The following is a 25,626-nucleotide window of genomic DNA, read 5'->3' on the forward strand; positions in this document are numbered from 1 at the left end:
AGGTCCTGCTTTGGGGGGTAAGAATGGTTTTAGCCAAGAAGGGGGGTTTTCGATCATGTCCTGCCAGACCAGGATGTAGGGCACCTGGTCAGGGTGGCCGTCCAGTTTGTCCTTGAAGATTACGGCCTTAACCTGCAAAATAATAGGTAGGTGGAAAGTTCCTTCTCAGGGCCATCCCACGTCAAAGGTTGGCCATTCTGACATGCAGTAAGTCTGAAATTTCCCTTTTCTTATGTCTGTGCTCAAATTATGAGCCCTTTCCTTAACATCCAAGAAGTGGGAGAGAATAAGAGACAGGGGGCTGGTTTGGGTCTGCCCCATTTCAATCCACACCAAGACACAAAGAGTTATGATGATTAACAAGGACACAACACAGACAAACGTTCCAGCGTGGCCACGGAGACAAAACAGAAAGTAAAACGAAGGGCTGGCTGTCCGTAATGGCAGCCAGCCCCCTTCACAGATGAGGACTTCATCCTCCTGGCGGGGGCAAGGGACATCTCCCAAGACCTCCAGTCGACGGCTCGCCAGCACGTCCGCTTAAGCCAATGCCAACCCAAAGACAGTTTGGAATTCCTACAGGTAGAGATACAGTATAGAGCTCTCAGAAAATATGTGCGAGAAAGGTATAAGCTGAGTGCATTCACCAGACGTGGGACCCTCCGGGTGGGGTCCTGGGGGTCTCTCGAATCCCGGGACGAGCCCCCAAATGTAACGCCCCCAATTTCAAATCCGAGAGACCACCAAGGAGCTGATACCGATGCAAACGCACGAGGGTTTATTTGCAAGCTCGAGCTTGGGCCCAAGTATACCCGACACAGAGGGGCAGGGACTTGGACCCCTAGGTTAAAAGGCGTAGCAGTTTTATAGGGGCCAGTGGCCAATGAGATTGTAACACACACAGAAAGTTGCATAGTCTTGTCAGTCCACATGCAGGTGGCCAATTGAATTACAATTTACCCTATAGTAACTGTTTGAACTAGCCTATCACTCTGGTTAGAATTGGCGTGCAAGTTTGGCGGGCAAAAGGTGGAGTTTACATTCTTTAGCGGTTAGGGGTTCCATATTCCTATATGAGCCGGTTTCCAGTAAGGGTGTGCTCAGTGGCTTGACTAGGGTGGGGGAGTGTCTTAAGCAAAGTAGGTCATGTGCGGGTTATACATGACATGGTGGGTGTAGCACAAAATGGAGTTAGTCTTGCCTGCTTGTCCAGGGGTAGGGGATTTTTGTTAAATTCCTTGGGTCCCACACAATCAAGGGATGGGGGAGATGCCTAAACCAAGACAGAAAATGAAAGCACTATAAAAGAAAAATATATTTATGTAAAAATTTGATGAATGACTCAATCAACTATCTTTAAGACTATTAAGATAGTCTTAAAGGAAAGATAAACAACTTGACCACATAAAAGTATTATATGTATGGCCAAAGATACCATTAATAAAGTCAATGGACAGGGGCACCTGGGTGGCTCAGTTGGTTAAGTGTACAACTCCTGGTTTTGGCTCAGGTCATGAGCTCAGAGTTTGTGAGTTTGAGCCCCAAGTTGGGCTCCACGCTGACAGCATGACAATAAATCAACGGATAAAACTAAATCTAAAAAAATTTTGCAGTGTGACGACAGTTAAGGTCTATAATATAAAACTCCTACAAATTATAATAGAGAACCTATTTTTTATAAAAGGGCAAGGTATATGAAGTGACAAATCAATTAATTACATCTGTATCAGCTGAGGTAGAAGGCTGTATATAAGGACACCTGGTTGGCTCAGTTGGTAGAGCACACGACTCTTGAGAGTTCAAGCCCCACGCTGGGGACAGAATTTACTTAACGAAACAACTCTATACAAGACACTGAGTGAGGGGAAAAAAAATGTCAGTGTAAGAAATAATGCCATTTTTGTGAAGAACTCCATGCCTTCTTCTCCTCCGTGTGTGTGTGTGTGTATGTGTGTGTGTGTGTGTGAGAGAGAGAGAGAGAGAGAGAGAGAACATGAAAAAATGGGAGAGAAGTGGAGAAAAAAAAAAAGACACTAGAGACCCTATTCTATGAATCGATTAATTTGGGGTGGGCGGAAATGTGTGTGTAAATAAAGACATACAAAACTTCTGTGTGTATGTGTATGCATATATGTTTTTACAAAGGTGTACACACTATTGATTACCTCAGGAAGGTAGAATGGACAGGAGGGGAGGCTTTGCCTTTAATATATCTTTGCATTGCATTGTTTCACTTGCTATAAAAAAAAATCGAATACTTTTATAATTTGAAAAACACCACATTTAAGAAGTTACGCAAAACACCACCAACAAACATCCTATTTATGTTTATGTTACCTATTTATAATGGTATTTTCCCACTCATCTACCCTTCCATATCCCTCCTCATTTGCTGCTGGAAGCACCATATCATTTTGGCTACTCACCTAGCATCTGATACACCAACTATGACAAGAACTAAGCATTCCAATACACACATTTCTATAATACAAGCTTTTACCCCTTGCACTTGGTTTTGTTTTGGTTTTTCTGCCATTTTCCACCCTTGTTTTATTTGCTGAATCTTTTTGATGGAACAGAAGTACGTACACCTTGGGATTCTCTCTGCTGAGTCTTGGGAAACCCCAGGCTCAAGTCTGTGTGTGCTCTTACATTGTCCTTCTTCCAGTTTTCCATTCAAGCAACTGTTCTCTGTAGTGCCTGCACGCTGGCACTCTTATGTTTCTAGAGCAGTGCTGTCCAAGAGAAGTACAATATAAGCTCCCATACGTCATTTTAAATTTGCTGGTAGCCACATTAAAAAGGTAGAAAGAAACAGGTGAAATTCATTTTAATGCATTTTACTGAACCTAACAGACCTAAAATAGAATCTCAACGTGACATCAATATTAAAAAATATTTTATAAGCTTTTTCTCAAAGTCTTCGAAACCCAGGTTTTGTATTTTACACCTATAACACATCTCAATTTGGACTAGCCACATCTGAAATGTTCAGTAATCACATGTTGGCCACATGGTATCAGAAAACAGGGTTCTAGAGAAGCCCATCCCCTGAGGGCCCTGCAGTTCATGACAGATTAATAGTTCCTCCTCTTTGGATGATTTCCTTTTCCAATTCATTAAGACTCTCAAGAGTGTGAATAAGGCGCAGTGAGTGTTGCAAAGAACACACTTTATCATAAACTATTTATTTTGAACACCTACCGTTAGGCTGTTTCCAAAAATCAATTCCACCTTCCATAAGGAGATTTCCCACGGAGGGGACTCAGGCTGACATGAGAATATAGTACTTTATTGGTAACGCGGGTTGAAATCTCGACTCTTGCTGTTTAACTACCTGCGGGGCACTGGGCCAATTTCATTATGACTGCGTTTCTTGTCTGTAAAAGGGTGGTATTTACAGTACCTACTTCACAGGTTCCCGGGAGAATTAAAGCAGTTAATAGATAATAAAGCATTTGGAACAGTGCCAGGTACATAACAAATGTTCAATACTCGTTAGCCGTGGTTCCCGCAAACTTGTTGCAGGCCCCGAGGGAAGTCCCAAGAAAACACCAGAAACCGTGAGGAGGCTCAGTGACAGCGCGGGTGAATTCCGCCTCAGGCCACCGCCGCCGCCGCAGGGCCTAGGCGCCAAGGCCCGGAGGAAGCCTGATTCCAAAACGCTCCACTCACCTCTCCCCTCCGCACTCGCGGCCGGCTCCTTCCGGTCGAGCCTGAGGCGCCAGGTAACTAAGGGAAACCCGAGGAGGGACTCCCTGAGGCCAGGCAACCCAGACAACTTTTCTTGACGGTGTGTTGTGGGGGGGGGGGGGGTCTACCGGAAGCGGGAGGGACAGGATCCTCGACTCTCCAGCTGCCAGCGGTACCCTCTCCTCAGGGTGAAGCAGCCCTCCAGCCCACGCCCGAGCTGCTTGGGGGAGGCGTGGGTCAAAGGAACGAAGGCGGCCCGCGGGCCGGTGGGGGCGGGGCCGGACCAAGCCCCGCCCCCTGCCCGCCGGGCTCGAGCCCTGAGCGGACGCGTCGGGCCGACGCACCGAAGCCCCAGCAGCCAATCGGAAGGCGTGGAGCGGGTTCAAATAAAGAAGGCGGGTGAAGATGGCGTCACCTCTTGGGTCTGGGAGGTGATCGACCCCGTATTCTGTGGTGAAAATGTGGCGGGTGAAAAAACTGAACCTTAGCCTGTCGCCTTCGCCCCAGTCGGTGAGCAGGAGAGCCTCAGGGGCAGAGAGAGCTGGATCGGGGCTTCGGTGGGGGAGACGCCGGCGACGCCGAGTGTCGGGGAAAGCTGGGTCCAGCCTGGGGACCGCGATGTGTGTGGAGTCTTATTGGTCCCGCAACTTCAGCGCCATTGGGGTGGAAGTCTACTCTTCCTATTGCCCCCAGGAGCTTATTAGAGAGGGAAGACCCAGCTCAGGCTTTCTCACACTCTGTTCTTTCTCAGGGAAAACCAGCTATGAGAACTCCTCTCCGAGAACTTACCCTGCAGCCTGGTGCCCTCACCAACTCTGGAAAAGGGCCCCCCGGATGCTACTCGCCGACTTCATCACTGTGCAAGCTGGGACTGCAGGTGAGATTCGACTGGGCTCTCTGCCGAGGCCGAGGGCTCAGAGGAACAGAGGGCCAAGGCTGGAACATAATTAATAACGGTAATGAAGTCTTCTACCTTAGTGACATCCATTTACAGCTATTCAGGCCAACAGAGAGGTGCCCTAGGGTGGTTAAAGGAAATCCACTGAGAACCCGGACCTCTATTTGGCTGTTAGTTTTTCTCACGTCTTCCCCCGTTAAACTTTTACCAAAGTACTGAGAAATACTATCGCTTTGATTAGTGGTTTCCCCCTAAACGTGGGCTCACTCAAGCAGAGATCAGTTGGCTGCGGTAGTGAGGCAATATTCATATCCATTCCAAGAAGTAGTCAGAACTCTTCCTGGAGTCAAGTTACCCCACTGGAAGGCAGGGTACTTGGATCATCTTCACTTAAACTAGCCCCTGGTAGAAGTGCCCTCACTGAGTTGTCCATGTGTCAAAAGTCTTGAGAGAAGTACCCATGTATAAACTGCTTTTCAGTTGCTGTAAAAACTTGCCAAAGAAGGAGATTGACCCCTTTATAAGGTTCCTTGAAGAAATTTCTTTTAGAACTTAACTGCCTGGGAAAATTGTTTTCCTGAAGAAATCACTTTTTCTTTCTTTCTTTCTGATAATGAGAACTATGTAGGTTACCATATTTTCCCTTTTGCTCTGGCTTCTAAAAAGCTCAGGGTCAAATTTAATCATCAGATGTAGCTACTATTACTCTTTGAAATACGAAAATCTGCTTTCTTTTTCTTTCTTGACTATGATTTTGTATTCATTAAGTTGATCTGTCCATCTATCTTCTTTTTTATGCAGTCTGAACTATTTTTGGAAGATGGGATATAAATAAAATAGGTTAGAGGAGGAAAGAAGAAAATGTAAAAACAGAATCTTAAGCGGCCTGAATAACAGATGTATGAGGGTAGCAGCCTTTCTTGAAAACACTCTAACACCAATAGAACTTTCTGGGATGAAAGGGGTCCCTGGGTAGCTCAGTCAGTTAAGCGTCCAACTCTTGATTTCCTCTCAGGTCATGATCTCGCAGTCATGAGATCCAGCTCCATGTTGGGCCCTGTGCTGAGCCTGGAGCCTGCTTGGGATTCTCTTTTGCCCACATGTGCTCTCTCTCTCTCTCTCTCTCTCTCTCTGTCTTTCAAAATAAACGTACATTAAAAAAAAAAAAAAAACTTTCTGGGACGATGGAAATGTTTGATAATCTGTGCTGTCCAATCTGGTGGCTATTAGTTATGTGGGTATTGAACACTAGTAGTTAATGTGACTGAGGAACTAAATTTTTAGTTTTATTTAATTTTAATTTACCAAATTAGATAGTATAGCTTAGACAAAAAGAAAAGTACCTAGTGGGAACTGATCTTCATAGAACTTGATAGAATGTAACCATAGCCATTTAATCACAGTAGCAGAATAGAATGGAATGGAATTTAGGCCTCCCTTCTGCTACCTCCTGATACACTCAGCTACATAGACAAAAAGAGTTTTTCTCCCAACAAAATAACTATTTATTGCTTAAAAATTTTTTTTTAAATCTTTATTTTAGAGAGAGACAGAGAGACAGAGAGACAGAGAGACAGTGTGAGTAGGGGAGGGGCACAGAGAGAGGGAGACACAGAATCCGAAGCAGGCTCCAGGCTCTGAGCTGTCAGCACAGAGCCCGACGTGGGGCTCGAACTCACCAACCGTGAGATCATGACCTGAGCTGAAGTCAAACGCCCAACCGACTGCGCCACCCAGACACCCCACTATTTTTTGCTTTTTAAATTTTTGATTATTTAGGGGTACCTGGAGGGCTCAGTGGGTTAAGTGTCTGACTCTTGATTTCGGCTCAGGTCATGATCTCACGGTTCTTGAGATCCGGCGTTCCCGTTGGGTTCTGTTACAGCTCAGAGCCTGCTTTAGATTCTCTCTCCCTCTCTCTCTCTCAAAATAAACAAACATTAAAAAAAAAGAGACAATCCTTTCTTGTTTTTTTTTTTTTGGCGGGGGCGGGGGGTGGGGTGCAGTACAGGGGAGGAGAGAGCAGGGGAAGGGCAGAGAAAGGAGAGAGAGAATCCCAAGCAGGCTCTATGCTGATAACCCGAGGGCAGGGCTTGAACTCCAGAACTGAACCGTGAGATCCTGACCTGAGCCGAAATAAAGAATCAGAAGCTTAACCAACTGAGCCACCCAGGTGCCCCCTTTGTTGCATCTCTTTATGTGTTATCTGTCTGTATGTGTTTATATCCACACACATCCATATATTATCATACTTTTATTTTAGAGGTAGAGTGAGCAGGGGAGAGGGGCAGAAGGAGAGAGAATCTTAAGCAGGTTTCCCACTCAACGCTGAGCCAACTTGGGCTTGATTTTATGAACCTGGGATCATGACCTTAGCTGAAATCAAGAGTTGAATGCTCAACCAACTGAGCTACCCAGGTGTCTCCTTAAGTGATATTTAAAAAGAATAAATAGGAACTTGATAAACGCAGCAAAAACTGTAAGGTGCACTTTTGCATTCCTAAAAGTCTTTGGTTTGTTTAGTCTCTGGGCTATTTAATGCAGACTGATTTATGTTTTGTATATCCTATCTTTCTTTTTGTTGGTTTTTACCTCATATCTTTTTGACATCCCTTTTATTTTCTACTTTTCCTTTAAAACACTTTGAAAGAAAAACTTCAAAATTGAAATAAAATATATGAAAGTACATAAAACATACAACTTAACAAATTTGTATAAAGTACCCATCATAGTAACCAACCCCCAGTCAGTATTTAGGACATTGCCAGCATATCGGAAGCCCATTTTAGCTCAACCTTATTTTTTAAAGCTTCATCCACTGCTGTAAATGAGATTTCATGTAAGTCTGATTTTTTTTTTTTTTAAATAATGGGTCTTTATATCAAGCTTCTAAAATGGTTTTTATCTTCTGGGGCTCCTGGGTGGCTCAGTCGGTTAAATGTCTGACTGACTCAGGTCATGATCTCGCAGTTTGTGGGTTTGAGCCCCACTTCGGGCTCTCTGCTGTCACCGTGGAGCCTACTTCCGATCCTCTGTCCCCTGCCCCTCCCCCACTCATTCTCTTTCTCCTTCTTTCTCTCTCCCTTTCTCTCAAAAATAAATAGACATTAAAAATATTAAAATAGTTTTATCTTCCTTATGGTTCAGAAATTTTATTTTTTCTTATCAATCTTGCTTGGAACTTGGTGAGCCATTTCAATATGCAAACTCTGGTCTTTACCTCAGAGACATTTTCTTCTAATATTTGTTAATTAGTGCCTCCTATAAGTGTTCTCTTTTTTTCATGGAACTTCTTTTCCTCGTGTGTTAGGTTTAGTGGGTTTATCTTCCAGTTCTTTTAGCTTTTCCCTAAGATATACATTTCTTTGCATTTTTGTCTTTGCTTTAAAATACTCTTCCACTTGGGCGTCTGGGTGGGCTCAGGCAGTTAAAGCCTACTCTTAGTTTCCGCTCAGGTCATGATCTTGTGGTTCGTGGATTCGAGCCCACATCAGGCTCTGTGCTGGCAGTGTGGAGCCTGTTTTGGACTCTCTGTCTCCTTCCCTCTCTGCTCCTCCCCTGCTTATGTATGCTCTCTCTCAAAATAGATAAATAAACTTTTAAAAATTATGAAAATAAAAAAGATATTTTTCCACTTGATTACCCAGGCCAGTAATTCGAGCCTCAACTCTGACCATCCTCTTTCAGTTCATTTAATGAGTTTTTTTGCTTAAAAGTTCATTTTTGTTGTTGTTGTTTATTTTATTTATTTATTTATTTATTTATTTATTTTTAAAAATTTTTTAACGTTTATTTATTTTTGAGACAGAGAGAGACAGAGCATGAACGGGGGAGGGTCAGAGAGAGGGAGACACAGAATCTGAAATAGGCTCCAGGCTCCCAGCTCTCAGCACAGAGCCCGACGCGGGGCTCGAACTCACGGACCGTGAGACCGTGACCTGAGCCGAAGTCCGACGCTTAACGACGGAGCCACCCAGGCGCTCCTTTGTTGTTGTTGTTTAAAAGTAATTTTTATTATTTTCAGAAGGTCTTGGGGCATGTGAGTGGCTTAGTCGGTTAAGTGTCCGACTTTAGCTCAGGTCATCATCTCGTGTTTCGTGAGTTTGAGCCCTGCATTGGGCTCTGTGCTGACAGCTCAGAGCCTGGAGCCTGTCTTGGATTCTGTGTCTCCCTCTCTCTCTGCCCCTCCCCTGCTCATGCTCTGTCTCTCTCTCAAAAATAAACATTAAAAAAAAAAAAGTCTTTGTGTATGTGTGCTGTATTTGAATTGTCTTACCTTGTCGTCTGTTTCTTCCATCAGCTGTTTATTTTATTTTTTTTATTTTTTTTAACGTTTTTATTTATTTTTGAGACAGAGAGAGACAGAGCATGAACGGGGGAGGGGCAGAGAGAGAGGGAGACACAGAATCGGAAGCAGGCTCCAGGCTCCGAGCCAGCAGCCCACAGCCCGACGCGGGGCTCGAACTCGCGGGGCTCGAACTCACGGACCGCGAGATCGTGACCTGAGCTGAAGTCAGACGCTTAACCGACTGAGCCACCCAGGCGCCCCCCATCAGCTGTTTTGTTAGGGTTTACTTTACTTTCTTAGGGTTTGCCCTTTCTCTGGCTATTAGATCCATTTAAGTACATTCATACTTTCTTTTTCTTGTTCATTGAGTCTCAGGTACCAGCAACCCTGCAGGTGGTAGAAGGTACAGTGGGTCTTTGTCCCTGTGAACCGGCATATGGGGGTTATCAGTCCTTTATGAGGGTACCAGCAGGAAGTCTCTCTGCTTTTCATTTTCCTCTGCTACAAAGGTTAGAGCTCTTCAAATCCCAAGGGTTGAATGGATTCAACTCCTGTGTTTAGGACACATTCAGCTCTTGGGGCCAGGGAGACTAGGTCACTAGTGCAGGTTGACGTTGCCCTTTTTCCTAGGGTTTGTGGATCTCTGTGGGCCCCAGCAAGACATTACACTAACTCTGGTCCCCAGTTTTTCATCTGTTCTAGAAGAGAAAATCTTGTAGCAACTCTAGAGTCTGGCAGAGCTTACCTCAGGATCCTCTCTCAAAGGAATGGGAGGGAGGGGTTGGAGACAAGTGGGGTCACATTCAAGCTACCATCTCCCCATGATATGAATAGATTATCTCAGCCTTGTTTATACTGTAGACTGATTCACTTGGAAAAAACCTAAGATGACTTCCCAGCTTTAGTTAGGGTTTAGTTTAGGTTTAGGTTAGGGTTTCTTTAGTGAGCAGCCAGGCTTAGCCAATTTTTACCTAAGCAGAGGTAATGAAAACTCTTTGTGTTCCGACAGTATCCTATACCCGTAATTATATGTTGGGAACTAGAAATGACTGCCTTGGCCAACTACTTCTGTTTCTTTTGGCAGGAAGGCAACAACAATGCATCACCAGTGGATTTTGTCAATGCCAAGAGGACAGATTCCCCTTCAGAACAGTTCAGCCATCCCTCAAAGTGGCTAGAAGCTTGTCAGCATGAATCAGATGAGCGGCTCATAGATCTGAATCCCCAAACCAACTCTACTCCCAAAACATCTGAGGAAGCAGTAGACCCACTGGACAACAATGTGGTCCTCGTATCCTCTCCAGTGGGGCAACAGCAAGTTACCCTTGAGGCTCATTTAGATTCCATGACAGAGACAAACAGCTTCTCTCCAGATGAGTCTTTGAGGCCAGGAGATCTGCTAAGAGAGGGGGTGGCGGCCTGCATAGAAGACAGCTTTTCAGAAGTTGTTCCTGCTACGTCCGAGAAATGTACATTTCAGCGTCCTCCATCCCATGTCTTGGAGTGTCTGCCAAATCCCTGTTCTGGGCAACAGCCATACTGCTCCAAAGAAAGCCTCAGGGATGATGGGACTGAGGCTGTGCCTGAGGACTTAGTCCCTTCCGAAAGAAATACCTTCTTGCCTTCCTCCATGCTCTGGCTCTCCCCTTCAACTGCCTTAGCAGCAGATTTCCCTGGCACTCATGTGGACCCAGGGGAGGAAATTGTAGAGCACAGAGCTGTAGAGGAAAGAGAACTGAGCTTTCCCACACTCCCTGAGGAGGCTGAATTAGGAGAACAAGCACTTGTCTCAAATATGGAAGATATTCCATCCACATGCCTGACCCCAAATCCAGGAGAAATGGAATCCCAGGCTGCTCCAAGCCCAGCAGTAAAAGATGCTGGTAGGATTCTTGTCTCTGATACAGGGCCGTGGATGTCCCCACTGGCTTGGCTGGAAAAAGGTGTGAATACCTCGGTCATGCTGGAAAATCTCCGCCAGAGCTTATCCCTCCCCTCTGTGCTTCGGGATGCAGCGATTGGCACTACCCCTTACCCTACTTGCTCGGTGGGGACTTGGTTTACTCCCCCGGCAGCGCAGGAAAAAAGTACAAACACCTCCCAGACAGGCCCAGTGGACATCAAGGATGGTACTTCTGAGACAGAGCACCTCCTATGGGGGTAAGTGTCCCTGTAACTTTGTGCCTCCTGGGTTCCATTAATCTGGACCTGCCACTCCCATCCCTTTCCCTTTCTTCTCCTCATGTTCTTCTCTTGCTGCAGCAGCCATCCTCCAGATCTGACTGCCTTATCTCGACATGACCTGGAAGATAACCTGCTGAACTCTCTTGTCATTCTGGAGGTTCTCTCCCACCAGCTGCGGGACTGGAAGAGACAGCTGACTGTCCCTCACTCAGAAGTTCAGGACAGTAGCACACAGACTGACACCTCTCCCAGTGGGGTAAGAAAGTTCTTCCCAGCGGGCCCTTTTCCTTAGAATATGTATGCTGAGGATCTGGAAGATCCCTTAAAGCTGTGGGTACTCACTTTACTCCTGGGATACATCAAGACTTTCCGAGGGAATATATGCAAGGAAAATTTTAAAGGAATCAGTTTCTAGGTCTTCATCTTCCACATGTACTTTTGACCAATTTTTTTTCTTTCCTACTTTCCCATTCTCAACTGCCCTTGCCCCCTTTACTGAAGAACAGCATATTTACTACCTATCCTGAATCTTGCATTGTCAAGGAATAGCAATCAAAGGACAATAGAAAATGTTTGTGTACATGCTGAGAAAACAAATGACTGCAATGGTTATGTAACACCATTTTTGCATGCTTTCAGCAAAATTGAAGGAAGACTTTAATTATATTTGTGGATCATTAAAAATTTTTGATGAAAGTTTACTATGAGATTTTTGGCATGGATCTCCAAAGGAGCTCATAGATTGGGTGACACGCCCTCCTCTCTTTCTCCATTCCTACCTCCATTCCTCCCATTATTTATGTGAAGAAGATTCTGAGTGCTTGTATCTATAAGAAAAGAAATAGGTATAGAATTGTCACTGAGCCATGTTTTATTGTAGGAATTACAGTAATCCACAGACACATGAACTAATATGGGGAAGGAAGCTATATCCATTTCATTAACAGACGATTCCCAATAAAATTTTTACTGAGTAAAATGGACTTCTGCTGTTGCAGCGATATTGATGAATAATAGACTTTAAGTATGTTACAGACTTAAGATATATTACATTAGCATAAAAGTCTGAGAGGAGTAAACATGCAATTTAAAGGAGAAGGGCTGATAAAAAATGTCTGACTGTTTAAGAAGAGTTTGTGCATGGGTGCCTGGGTGGCCTAATCGTTAAGCATCTGACTTCGGCTCAGGTCATGATCTCACGGTCGGTGAGTTTGAGTCCCTCATCGGGTGAGCTCGTGCCCGCTTCAGGTGAGCATGAGCCCTGCATCCGGTGATCACCAACCCCACTTCAGGTGAACACAAGCCCTGCTTCGGGTAAACAAAAACAAAACATGAGCCCTGTTTCAAGTGAGCCCTGCTACTGTCTCTCTCTCTCTCTTCCTCTGGGTGCTCACTTGCACCCTCTCTCTCTCAAAAAAAAAAAAAAAAGAAGAAGAAGAAGAGTGTGCATTTTTTTTCAAAATATTTTTTTAAGTGTATTTATTTATTTTGAGAGAGAGAGAGAACGCACATGGGAGGAGCAGAGAGAGAGAGAGAGAGAGAGAATCCCAAGCAGGCTGCACACTGTCAGCACTGTGTCCGATGCAGGGCTCTAACTCATGAACCGCGACATCATGACTTGAGCTGAGATCAAGTGTCAGACGCTCAATTGACTGAGCCACCCAGGCGCCTGGTTGGTGCATTTTTTTAATGGCATCAAATAGGCTTTAAATCATTATGCTAGATGTAGTATACCACTGGATATATGTAAGAGTGATCTAACAGTTTTATTTCAAATTATCAGTGTTTATAATATGGTTGAAATTATAGCCTTTGTAACAATTTAAACTTAAGCGTACTCAGTCTTTCAAAATTATTCTGAGAGATCTGAGAGAAAAATAGTTTAAAGACTACTGTTCTAGAGGATTCTGGTTGTGACAGCACAGACTGAGGAAGGAAGGGAATGATGTCCAGGGAAGGAATGGAGAGCCTCAGTACTGGGGCCTTTGGGGTAATGGGTGGCTGCTGCTAAGAAGAGATGGTCTCCAGACGCCCAAAGACTTTGGGTTGAAAATATCCTCAAAATAAGACTTTACCTTTTGCCAGAATCCTGACCTTGTTCCCCATCCCTAAGTCGGCCTTGTACCCTCTTTCCCTGAAGCTTGCCAAATCCCTTTGGAGGCAACTGAAGCAGAGCCAAAGAGGGGAAGTGACAGCACCTTCAGCCATTCCCCATCACAATGCCCTGTCCTTGCCGCTTGGGTGCCCCCTTCACGCTAATCTCATCACTTGCCTGACTGCCCACCTCTGAGCACTAGTTGTACTCATAGAATACTCCGTGCCCCACTGCACAATGCAGGAGGGAATGATGACCACCTCGCTGGGGAAGGGAGTGGTGAACTCCTCAAGATTATCTCCTTAAATCCAGACTTCTGTAACATCGTGACTCAGCACTGCTGCTCCGGCAGTGGGTTTTGTCTCAGACGATGGCTGCCTTTCAGCGGTAATGACGGCTCCCTGCTTTTCTCAGAACTTGAAAGTCCTCTGCATAGCATACTAATTTTTATCTGTGCCAACACAGCGAATAGCCAGAGAATGAGAAAATAAAAATGACTAATAAATATTTGAGAAAGTTACTGGTAATCAGAGAATTGCAAATTGAAACAATGAGATGCTATTTTTGTCTAACAAAATAGTAAATAATAAAATAGATAATGCTGGCTAGTATTGTCCTGTTGTCAGTAGGATATATAAATTGGTTCAACCTTTTTTGAAAGTAAGACCCTTAAAGCATTTCAAACTTTTTGACTCAGTAGTTCTTCCTCGGATATATCCTTTTTTACTTTTTTAAAGTAATATTGTTCTTAAAAAAATTTTTTTTAATGTTTATTTATTTTTGACAGAGAGACAGAGCATGAGCAGGGGAGGGGCAGAGACAGAGGGAGACAGAATCTGAAGCAGGTTCCAGGCTCTGCACTGTCAGCACAGAGCCCGATGTGGGGCCCGAACCCACAGATCGTGAGATCATGATCTGAGGTGAAGTTGGACGCTCAACCAACTGAGCCACCTAGGCGCCCAATATTATTCTTTAAAAAAAATTTTTTTTAATGTTTATTTTTGAGATAGAGAAAGAATTAGTGGGGGAGGGGCAGAGAGTGAGGGAGACAGAGGATCTGAAGCAGGCTTCAAGCTGACAGCAGAGAGCCCAGTGTGGGGTTCGAACTCCCAAACCATGAGATGATCTGAGCTGAAGTCGGACACTTAACCGACTAAGCCACCCAGGTGCCCCCCCTTTTATTTCAATTTTTAAAAAATGTTTATTTTTGAGAGAGAGAGAAAAAACGCAAGAGTGAGTGGGGGAGAGGCAGAGAGAGAGAGAGAGAGAGAGAGAGAGAGACACACACAGAATCTGAAGCAGGCTCCAGGCTCTGAGCTGTCAGCACAGAGCCCAACACAGGGCTCGAACTCATGAACTGCCTCCCTCCCCCTGCAGTCATGGTTTTTAAAGAAAGGAAATCAGAGTTCAGATAATCTCTGAGAAGTTTCAGTGTGAGGTAAAATACCAGCAGAAGTTAAAAATGGGTGGTACTCTACTTTGATAGGTCCCCCTAAGCAGATCTCCCAGTTTCAGGCTATTCCAGTGAGGACAGTAAATAGAAAATTCAGGGCTAAATAGGGGCGCCTGGGTGGCTCAGTCGGTTGACCATCCGATTTTGGCTCAGGTCATGATCTCACAGTTCATGGGTTTGGGCCCTGCATCGAGTTCTGTGCTGACAGCTCAGAGCCTGGAGCCTGCTTCAGGTTCTGTGTCTCCCTCTCTCTCTGCCCCTCCCCCACTCACGCTCTGTCTCTCTCTGTCTCAAAAATAAATAAACATTAAAAAAATTTTTTTTAGGGGCGCCTGGGTGGCTCAGTCGGTTGAGCGTCCGACTTCAGCTCAGGTCATGATCTCACGCTCCGTGAATTCGAGCCCCGCGTCGGGCTCTGTGCTGACAGCTCAGAGCCTGGAGCCCGCTTCAGATTCTGTGTCTCCCTCTCTCTCTGCCCCTCCCCTGCTCATGCTCTGTCTCTCTCTGTCTCAAAAATAAAAAAAAAGTAAAAAAATAATTTTTTTAAAGAAACTCAGGGCTAAATAACATTAGTATAATAAAGTTAAATAATAAAAGCAGGACCACACATTCATTTTTATGTTATAATCTCAATTGTAGTTATAATCTCAAATGCAGCATTACTGTCATTCATCATACCTAAAACACCATCAATATTAAGATATATCCCAATTTCAGTGGTGTTGTGTAAAAAGATAATCATCTTAAAATTCATTGAATATGGTAGTTTCTTTCTAAATCAGTCTGCTACTTTTTTTCTCTCTGACACCTGAGGGAAGTAATATATTCCACTTATAGCAAATCCCTATAGTAAGGAAATCTCTGGAGTTATGTGGAAACCTTTTGGGGGTGGCTGCTATACTGTTGGTAAGATTCATTGCTCCAGGGGTGCCTGCCTGGATGGCACAGTTAAGTGTGCGACTCTTGATCTCGGCTCAGATCATGATCTCATGGTTCCTGAGTTCGAGCCCTGCATTGGGCTGTGCGCTGATGACGTGGAGCCTGCTTGGGATTCTGTCTCTCCTTCTCTCTGCCCTTTCTCCTCTTGTGTTCTCTCTCTCCCTCTCTCTCTCAAAATATAATCATTGCTCCAGGTGGTAAAACTAATGGTTTCTTTTTCCATTTTATTCACTCTATATTTCCAAAATTTTACAATAAATGCATGTCATCCTTATAGTTAGAAAAAAAATAAGGTTATTTTGAAAAGGAATTTTTATGTGCCTCGATTTTTTTTTTTTTTTTTAACTTGGCCTCATTGAGCTGTGAGCCTTGCTCTTGCTTTTAATAGGAGACGCTCCTGTGTCTCAGTGGGTGGGAGGGGGAATGTGGTGCTGGCTGTGTATGATGCCTATGCAGAAGGCACAACTTTGTTTCTCTGACTAGATAAGTAAGAAACCTCAGCATCTTCAGGAGAGTCAAGAGATTGGACAGGCTCTGCAGCAGGCCAGGAATGCCATGGTAAGTTTTGATTATACCATCACTGGGTCTCCTGTGAACATCAAGCATGGAAAACCCTGGGTGGTTAGCAAATGGTGATACTCAGCTATGGTAGTAAAGGGAGGTTTCCAAACCTTTGTTAAGCACATCTCCCTCCTGGGAGCTTGAAATTGGGGTCAGTGGTTTTCCTCCCCGGTGTCCCTGTTACTTCCTACTTAGTGACTTTATTTGATCTAGCCTAACCACCTTTCCCTCCACAGCAGTCATGGGTGCTGGTTTCCAAAGAGCTGATATCCTTGCTTCATCTGTCTCTGTTGCACTTAGAGGAAGATAAAACTACCGTGAGTCAGGAGGTAAGCAGCATGAATGTGAACGCAGAGGCCTCTGGTGAGACTGAAAGCCAAAAAAAGGAACTAGACACCATGTCTGAGTCTTGTCTTGTAGTCTCGGCGTGCAGAAACCTTGGTCTCCTGCTGTTTTGATGTGTTGAAGAAAGTGAAGGCAAGGCTCCAGAGCCTCAAAGCAGAAAAGGAGGAGGCGAAACACAAAGAGGAAATGGCCGTCAGAGGCAAGGATGCGGTAAGGTGTCAGGCTTTTGTTCTTGGATATGGGAGGTGTCTTCCCCAGGGTTCCTGCAGGAACATAAATTTCGCTTGCGACACAGGTGGGTGGCCTAAGAACTGCCAGCTCTGAGGAGTAATGAACTAAACTAAACTAAATAATGGTGGAGAGTTATGGCTTTTTGCGCTTTTTCACTCCTCTGCCCACCATGTCCTCGCAACCTCTCCCCTTAATAGGCAGAGACTGTGCTAGAGGCTTTCTGTGCACGTGCCAGCCAGCGCATCAGCCAGCTGGAACAGGACATGGCTTCCTTGGGGGAATTCAGAGGCCTTTTGAAGGACACCCAGACCCAGCTGGTAATTTGAAGGCATTTTCTTTCCTGGGGTCCATACTGACATACTGGGAGGATGGCCATTATTTCCCCACTTTGTTCTTTCCAGAGGAAAGGGTCTCCATAGGCAATCCTTCTTGTGTAGGTAGGGCTTCATACTGAGCAAGAAGAGTTGGGTCAGCAGACAGCGAGTCTTACATCAAACTTACAACAGGACTGGATATCCATGCAGTTGGATGTGAGTATTTGGGGCCATCATATCACTCCTTTATGCACAGTCAGCCCTGTTGGGAGCCTTGCCTCAAATGTGCTTCCCTGACCTGCTTGCTTCCCCCGGTAGTATAAAACATGGACAGCTTTGCTGAGCCGATCTCGAAAACTCACAGAGAAACTCACAGCCAAGAGCCGGCAGACCCTGCAGGAACGTGATGCTGCAGTTGAGGAAAAACAACAGGTACAAACCAGGAGTGGGGGACTGCTTAGGCCTAAGGCCTAGTTTCCTCCTTCTCTTCAGAAGGACTTTCTAATGAGTGGTATCGTTAGCCTCTTACACTGGACCTGTCTTTTTTTTCACTCTGGGTTTGGAAACCAGCCAGGTCCCTTCACTATAGATGGCCTTGGGCCCAGTTGTTTCCTTTGCTCTTTAGCACCTTCTTTAGCAACTTTTCTCCTCTTTCTACTTTTTCCTGAGGACCAGCCTGTTTCTGCAGTGTTGCTGCCCAGGAACAAGGTGCTTTGCTGTCCTGTCCAGAAAGAGAAGCTGGGCTGAGTCCTAGGATTCCTGATTCAGGAAAACCTGTGGGAGAAAAACGATCTTTTCTTCCTAGGTTTCCAGGGAGCTGGAACAAGTCTCTACCCATTTAGAGGAGTGCAAAGGCCAAATAGAACAACTGGAATTGGAAAACAGTCGCCTAGCAACAGGTAGGGGTGTGTGTGTGTGTGTGTGTGTGTGTGTGTGTATGCGCACATGTGAAAGCAGTTGTGCCCTGCTGAAGTTTGGGGTGTGGCAGTAGAGCCAGGGGGTGCTCTAGAGCACTTGTTTTCGAGCAGAAGTATGGGGAGGTTTTGGCCTGATGACTACATAGTGTCAATTAGGATACTTTTGGTTTAGATCTCCGGGCTCAGCTGCAGATTCTGGCCAGTGTGGAGAGTCAGCTAAAAGAGCTACAGAGTCAGCATGCCCATTGTACCCAGGACCTGGCCGTGAAGGATGAGTTGGTCTGCAAGCTTACCCAGAGCAATGAGGAGCAGGCTACTCAGTGAGTTCTGATCAGGCTATTGTGGCAGTAGGCGCCCAGGATATAGGACTGAAGGGGTCTAATATAAGGTCTCTGGCAGATGGCAAAAGGAAGAGGTGGCACTAAAACACATGCAGGCAGAGCTGCAGCAACAACAAGCTGTCCTGACCAAGGAGGTGCAGGACCTGAAGGAGACGCTGGAGGTAAGAAATGTGGCTTGGGGCAGGGGAACTGGTAGGAGTGTGACTTTCACCTAATGGTATTGAGGTGAGGTTTGAGACTGTGGACCGGAAAAAGCCTCTGTTCCCAGGGCTCTAAAATTTCCCACTTAGTCTCATTTTCTCCCCTCCCTCTCTTGCTCCTTGCCTGCCTTCCTTTTCCTGTGTCCCCAGTTTGCAGACCAAGAGAATCAGGTTGCTCACCTAGAGCTGGGCCAGGTTGAGTGTCAGTTGAAAACCACACTGGAAGTGCTCCGGGAGCGCAGCCTGCAGTGTGAGGGCCTCAAGGACACTGTAGAGAACCTGAAGTAAGATTTCTACCTTTTGGTGCTTCCCCTGCTAAGTGTTTATGTTTCCTGGGAACGTTTCTGGAAGCTAAAGTCTCCAAGAAGGAAGAGAGTGTCTTGTTTCCCTTTTTGAATGCAGCTCTGTATGGGGATTTGGGAGAGGTGTTCGGAGAAGGTTGCTTGGTCTTTGGCTGTTTTCTCTGTTCCTTCCTTATTTTAGGGCTAAACTGGCTAGTACCGTAGCAGAGAACCAGGAACAAAACCTGGAGAAGACACGTCAGTATTCCCAAGAGCTAGGGGTGCTGACTGAGCGACTCCAGAGACTGACTCTCTTCCTACAGGCAAAACTAAAGGAGAAGGTAGGATCCGGGGGTTCCTTCTGTTCCCTTCCAATCATATCTTCAAACAAAGACAGTTTTATTTCTTCCTTCCCAATCTGTATATCTTTTATTTCCTTTTCTTGTCTTACTGCATTAGCTAGAACTTCCACTATGATGTCGAAAAAGAGGGGTAGAAGGGGACATCCTTGCTTTGTACCTGATCTTAGAGGGAAAGCATGGAGTTTCTCTTCATCAAGTATGATGTTAACTATAGGCTTTTGTTTAATTAAAAAAAATTTTTTTTACATTTATTTTTGAGAGACAGAGCACAAGTGGGGGAGGGGCAGAGAGACAATGAGACACAGTATCCGCAGCAGGCTCCAGCACAGTGCCCGATGTGGGGCTCAAACTCACAAATTGTGAGATCGTGACCTGAGCGAAAGTCAGATGCTGCTTAACTGACCGAGCCACCTAGGCGCCCCTAGCTATAGGCTTTTCTAGATATTCTTTATCAGGTTGAGGATGTTCCCCTCTATTCCTAGTTTACTGAGAGTTTTTCCAGTTGTATCTTTATTATATAGAATGGTCTTCCTAAAATGCTACTCTTGTTGCATCTCTGACCTTCACTGACTTTCAGTTCCCTATAAGACTTCTTCATCCTGTCACTTAAACTTTTCTTCATCTGTCTCCTGCCCCTCTGTTATGAACTCTTTACTTCAACTAGACTGCCTGTATACTATACACAGGTCCCATTTCTATTCACACCCAGGCTTGGGCTGTTACCACGTCCATTTTCCTCTGTCTTCAAACTGGAAATACCTTTTCCTTTCCTTATTTTCCTATTTTACCTTCTTTGAAATGTTCCACAATCACATGGACTCAGTAATCTATTGTATTCGTCATGAACTTGCTCTCCCTTTTGCACTTGCCTTAGTTTCCCTTGGATATCTGGTCTCTTCAACTAGACTATATTTAAAGAAAGCAGAAATTTAGCCTTGCTTCTTTGACTTTCCCACAGTGCACACTAAACAATAAACTGTTGATATCTTTCCGAATAGAGACCTAGGGGCTCCTGGGGGGCTCAGTTGGTTAAGTGGCCAACTCTTGGTTTTGGCTCAGGTCATGATCTCAGGGTTCATGGGATCAAGCCCCGCACTGGGCTCTGAGCTGACAGCATGGAGCCTGCTTGGGATTCTCTTTCATTCTCTCTCTGCCCTTCCTCCGCTTCTCTCTCTCTCTCTCTCTCTCTCTCTCTCTCAAAATAAATAAATAAAGTTTAAAAAAAAAAAGAAGAGAGAGTTAATTAGCTTATTCAATAGTAAAAGATACACCCACGGTCCTAAAACCTGGAAGTGCTTATGATTTGACCCCAGTGTGTGCTGAGCACAGGAAATGCAAAGAATCCACAGTCTTACAGGGAAGACAGATAGGTGTAAACTTGACATCTTGACTTGTGATCATGATAGATGTCTGCATGGATGACCACTGTGGGAGTACAGAAAAAACATCAGTTCTACCTTTGACAGTTAATATGTCTTCTCAAAGCAGGTAACAATTGGGCAGTCTTCAGGTTTGGAAGTTTGAAGGCCAAGGTGGGTGGGGGATTATGTAGGAAGACCTACCAGGTAGAGGGGAACAGTCTGTTAAAGTCAGAGAGACACTGTATGTACTTTTTTTGTGGTATCTACCTTGTAACATGACCTGGGTGAGGTGCTGGGACTACAGGTGAACAAGGCAGGGCCCTGCTCATATGGAATTTGGCAAGTTTGGGGACTGGGAAGTAGTTCTTTATAAATAGAGTATAAGAGCTACATGGGGCAAGAATGACAAGGAGGGGCACCTGGGTGGCTCAGTCGGTTCAGTGTCCAACTCTTGATTTGGCTCAGGTCATGATCTCACAGTTCATGGGATCGAGCCCCGCATGCCCTCTCCCTCTCTCTCTCAAAATAAACTTTAAAAAAAAAAAAAAAAAAAGAATGACATGGAGACAAGGCTAGGATAGTAGGCCAGAGGCCTGAAGGCTTGAACTAATGGCAATTATAAAAGGTAGAGGAGAGGATGGACTGGATGAATTCAATACCTATTAGGGAAATAGAAATAATAGACCAATTTGGTGTAGGAGTAAGTTGCAAGAGTGAATGATTATCTCTAGATTGCTGGAAAGATGATGATACTTTCTAGAACTGAGGGTGGCAAACTTTTCCTCTAAAGTACAATATAATCTTTTTGGCTTTGTGAGCCATGTTGTCTCTGTCTTAACTATTCAACTCTGCCTTTGTAGCTCAAGAGCAGCCATAGATAGTATGTATATAAATGGGATGGTTGTATTTCAGTAAAACTTTATTTACCAAAACGGGTGGCAGGCCAGATTTGAACTGCAGGCTTAATTTGCTGCCACCTCCAGCCCCCCCTCTCAGATCGTAAATACAGGAGGAGGACCAGACTTTTGGTGGGATGGGACAGGGAAAATGGTGAGCTCAGCTTTATACATCTGAATGTCAGATTAACTATGGACCATTCTGGTAGATTTTCACAGGGATTTGAGCCTTTGGGTCTGGATATTGGGAAAATAATACAGTTGAGAGAGACAGATTGAAAGGTTATCCACATAGAAGTGGAGGTTGTGGAGTTCCCAAGGTGAGGCCACATGAGGAATGGATTAGAGTAGAAAGAAGGCCAAGGATGAACCAAAAGGACTCCCAAGAGTTTAAGGAAGGACCTATGGGTAGGTGAAATAGGAAGGTATGAGGCCTACCTGGGAAGGAGAGAGAGTCCTGTCCCAGAAGCTGAGGAAAGGACATTTCTAAAGGAAGAACATGGTCATCGATTATCACATAGGTCAGGTAAAACAGCTGAAAAGTGTCCATTGCACTTGAAAGTAAGGATGCTGTTGGTGAACCAAACAAGAATTTTGGTAGAATGGTGGGGCAGAAAAGGCTGAGTGTAGTGGGCTAAGGAGTCAGTAGATAGTGGCAATTTTAGGCAGGAAATGTAGGGTTTTTTGGGGTTTAAAAAATTTTTTTTCAATGTTTATTTATTTTTGAGAGAGAGAGAGACAGAGCATGAGCGGGGGAGGGGCAGAGAGAGAGAGGGAGACACAGAATCTGAAGCAGGCTCCAGGCTCTGAGCTGTCATCACAGAGCCTGACGTGGGGCTTGAACCCATGAACTGTGAGATCATGACCTGAGCTGAAGTCAGATGCTTAACTGACTGAGCCACCCAGGTGCCCCAGGAAATGCAGGGTTTTGTTTTTTTTTTTTTTTTCTTTTTCTTTTTTCTTAACAGAAGGGAAAGAGAAAGGGCAATTTTAAGATGGGATTTAAGGTAAGAAGAAGGTTTCTGTTTTTAGTTGTTATTGTTTTAGTGAGAGAAGTTGTTCAGGGAAAGTTGCTGAGGAGTTGAAGATAGAGAAAAAAAGGAGGAGATAGAATAACATTCCAAAGGAGACGGCTGGTGAGTACCTGGAAGTTTAGGAAATCATGAACCCCGAAGAGCAGCTGATAATTTTTCTCCTTTATCTTTAGGCTGAAGCAGAGACCCTCCCAGTAAGCACAGCCTGTGCTCCTACCCAGGAATACCCTCCACCTGCTGACAGTGCCTTCTTGGGAAACATCTTGACAGCAATGGCAGATGAAGGTTAAAGGCCCTGGAATTTAAGGGTGGGAAAGTTGTGACCTTGCCCCTGATATCTTCAGCTGTTGAAGATACCCACCAACAGACTTCTGTCTCCCTGGCTTCTATTATGGCAGACCCTTGACCGGGTCACCAGAGGAGCCTTCTACCTTGGTTGGTTTTTGTTTTAGAGCCAGAAGCAGCTCCTGTGCCCTTGCTTGGAAGTGACAAGAGTGCTTTCACCAGAGTAGCTTCAATGGTTTCCCTTCAGCCTACAGGTTAGGATGGGCTCCAGGGATCCTGCCTCATTTCTAGATCTGGTACTAATGATAAAGACTAAAGCAGTGAGAGGTGCTTTGCTCTAAAAACCTCAATTTTACATGGGCTCATTTTGTTTCTGCCTTTTGGGATCTGCAGTGTTCCGGACATTCAAATCCTATGGGTGGGGAACATGGATAAGAGTTGTGGCAATGATGGCTACACACACTTCTTCCTTCCAGAGCCAAAGGGCTCTATCTCCAGCTAGGACTTGCTCTTTCAGAGACCCCAGGCATGGAGAAGAGCCTGGCAAAAATGGGTACAATGACTCTGGAGCTGCAAAGCCTGTGTTCTCTGCTGCAAGAGTCTAAAGAAGAAGCCATCAGGACTCTGCAGCGAAGGATGTGAGTGGAGGGCAGTCTTGATTAGAGAGGACAGGTCAAGTGAGATAGGTCAAGGGCCCAGCCAGTGCCTGAGAAGACAGAAATAATGCTGAATTCTTCCCTCCCCTAGTTGTGATCTGCAGGCTAGGCTACAGGCCCAGGAAGAACAACATCAGGAAGCCCAGAAGGCAAAGGAAGCAGATATAGAGAAGCTGAACCAGGCCCTGTGTTTGCGCTACAAGGTGAAGGAGGGGCCTGAAAGTGGGGCGATCAAGAACTGGGGCAGCTCTACTGGCCCACTGGGAGCCATGGTCTCTCCAGGAATCTGGGTGGTGGGGATTTTCCAACCATTGCCCTAGTTTTGCCCTTCCTGGGGTCAGACATTTCACATGTTTGGGAATTAGCTATGGGCTGACCCATCTGCCAGGCTGACCTAGAAGTCAGGAACTCTGGCGGAACTCTCTCAACACTGAAATGTGCCTGCTTAACATAGCCCTGGAGGAAGAACTGGGGTGTTATCAATTGGTATTACTGGAGTTAAACGTGGGTCCTATCTCCTGGCAAGGGCTGCCAAGAAGCCAGCTCTTCCAGTACTTCTTACCTCCCTTTCCCTCACAGAATGAAAAGGAGCTCCAGGAAGTGATAAAACAGCAGAACGAGAAGATCCTAGAGCAGATAGACAAGAGTGGCGAGCTCATAGTACGTTCAGGATGATGCCTGGCCATCTGCCTTCTGTGTCATTGATAGCTAGAATCTCAAATATGGGAACTGGATCCCCTGGTCTACCCTTGGTCACTACATGGGATAAAAAGGACAGAGAGGCCCTTTGAGGGCACTGGGTACCTCTCCATTCTCATCCCCAGAGCCTTAGAGAGGAGGTCACCCAGCTCACCCGCTCACTTCGGCGTGCGGAGACAGAGACTAAGGTGCTACAAGAGACCTTAGCAGGTCAGCTGAATCCCGACTGTCAGCCTATGGCCACTAACTGGATCCAGGAGAAAGTGTGGCTCTCCCAAGAGGTGAGAGGTGATTCGGAGTTAACAAAGGAGCTGGGCACCTGGAGGGAACCCTAGGCTGTGCCTCTGCTGATCTGGACATATCTACAGGTGGACAAGCTAAGGGTGATGTTCCTGGAGATGAAAAATGAGAAGGCAAAACTCATGGTCAAGTTCCAGAGCCATGTAAGAATTCCCTTGTCATTCCAGGGCCATTTCCCACTACTACTAGCAAGTGGTCTGCCATATTTTCCTTGCCCCACAAGCTATGCTGTTCTTCTGAGTATAGGACTTAATGCAACCTATTTGCTTTCTAGAGAAACATCCTGGAGGAGAATCTTCGGCGCTCTGACAAGGAATTAAAGAAACTAGATGACATCGTTCAGCATATTTATGAGGTAAAGGAGGGAAGGAGTTGATGCAGCTAAGTCTCCTGGCACGGGGCTTGGCCCCAGGAAGTGCTGATGAGCATTGCTCTGGTTTTCAGCCGGTGCTGAGCACTGGGCCTGACTCACTGTTGCAGGCTTCCCTGTGGCTTCTGCTTTCTCCCCTCTGACTCAGTTGGTGCTCCCTGGGGCTGAGAGCCTTAGACTTGTGACCTTGAGCTGCCTTTTCTGTTTCTTTTTGCAGACTCTGCTATCCATCCCAGAGGTTGTGAGGGGTTGCAAGGAGCTACAGGGATTGCTGGAATTTCTGAGCTAAGAAACTGAAAGCTCGAATCCGTTTCACCCCTTTTTACTTACTATACTCCTTACCCCAACATCAGGACCAACCGGCATAGAGCTAGCTATGTTTAATGCTATTTAAATAAAGTATATTTAATGTATTTCTTCAGGTTCACTGAATCTTATTTTTTGGGCATGGGAGGTGGATGAGGTCAAAGAAGCTTGTTGGCCCACTTTCCCTAGGCACCCTTCACACAACCCTCTGGCTGCATCCAGAGCCAAAGTTGGCTGCCCCTCCTCCCTTCTCTTGCTTCCTCAATATTCTAGGCACTGGACTGCTTGTTCCCTGGCTCTTAGCCTGGGGGCGGGACAGAAGAGGATTCATTCTCCTACCTTCTCCATCCCCCTCTAGGCTAGGTCTTGGTAAATAAGGGCACGAGAACAGAGAAACTCAGTTCCTACTCCCTGCGCTGGACTGCCACCCTTTGTTGGTGCCACCTTACCTCACCAGTTGTGACTGCTTAGGTGACTCTCCTTCACCAGACCAGGCTCAATCCCCAACATCCAGCACAGTGCCGGGCACACGGTGAAGGCGATTGTGGCAGAAATGAGGGCAAGGCCGTTTCTTGCCCCTGGGGCCCTATTGGCAGGGCTCCATGAGGTAGGAGGGG

General features: G+C 45.5%; 1 protein-coding gene across 3 annotated transcripts; it reads left to right on the forward strand.

The window, feature by feature from the left end:
* The first annotated feature begins 4,006 nt into the window (after nt 1–4,006).
* SPAG5 (sperm associated antigen 5) lies at nt 4,007–25,116 on the forward strand. Of its 3 annotated transcripts, none has more exons than XM_086686501.1 (24): nt 4,007–4,203; nt 4,445–4,570; nt 9,964–11,039; nt 11,142–11,319; nt 16,034–16,108; nt 16,351–16,440; nt 16,532–16,666; nt 16,885–17,004; nt 17,125–17,217; nt 17,320–17,433; nt 17,807–17,900; nt 18,091–18,238; nt 18,318–18,420; nt 18,610–18,743; nt 18,943–19,081; nt 22,567–22,678; nt 22,846–22,932; nt 23,196–23,316; nt 23,426–23,537; nt 23,914–23,994; nt 24,159–24,314; nt 24,402–24,476; nt 24,608–24,688; nt 24,921–25,116. In XM_086686501.1, exons 1-24 carry the CDS (start codon nt 4,153–4,155, stop codon nt 24,990–24,992), a joined length of 3,573 nt encoding a protein of 1,190 aa, XP_086542627.1. In that variant the 5' UTR covers nt 4,007–4,152; the 3' UTR covers nt 24,993–25,116. The 3 variants fall into 3 exon arrangements, with proteins under 3 accessions (XP_086542627.1, XP_086542626.1, XP_025772934.1); XM_086686500.1 differs by having other exon boundaries at nt 4,008–4,203; nt 16,348–16,440; XM_025917149.2 differs by having other exon boundaries at nt 4,008–4,203; nt 11,145–11,319; nt 16,348–16,440.
* Nucleotides 25,117–25,626: the final 510 nt, after the last annotated feature.

The sequence above is a fragment of the Puma concolor genome, chromosome E1 (genome assembly GCF_028749965.1).
Source record: "Puma concolor isolate L17-30 chromosome E1, mPumCon1.1.hap2, whole genome shotgun sequence".
NCBI classification, from domain to species: domain Eukaryota; kingdom Metazoa; phylum Chordata; class Mammalia; order Carnivora; family Felidae; genus Puma; species Puma concolor.

Bases quoted from the DNA above. Each gene is read 5' to 3' on its own strand.
- SPAG5 (XM_086686500.1), top strand. From the start codon at position 4,153: ATGTGGCGGGTGAAAAAACTGAACCTTAGCCTGTCGCCTTCGCCCCAG. The intron at 11,040-11,141 runs GTAAGTGTCCCT...CTCTTGCTGCAG, and splicing joins ACAGAGCACCTCCTATGGGG to CAGCCATCCTCCAGATCTGA. The intron at 11,320-16,033 runs GTAAGAAAGTTC...TTCTCTGACTAG, and splicing joins CTGACACCTCTCCCAGTGGG to ATAAGTAAGAAACCTCAGCA.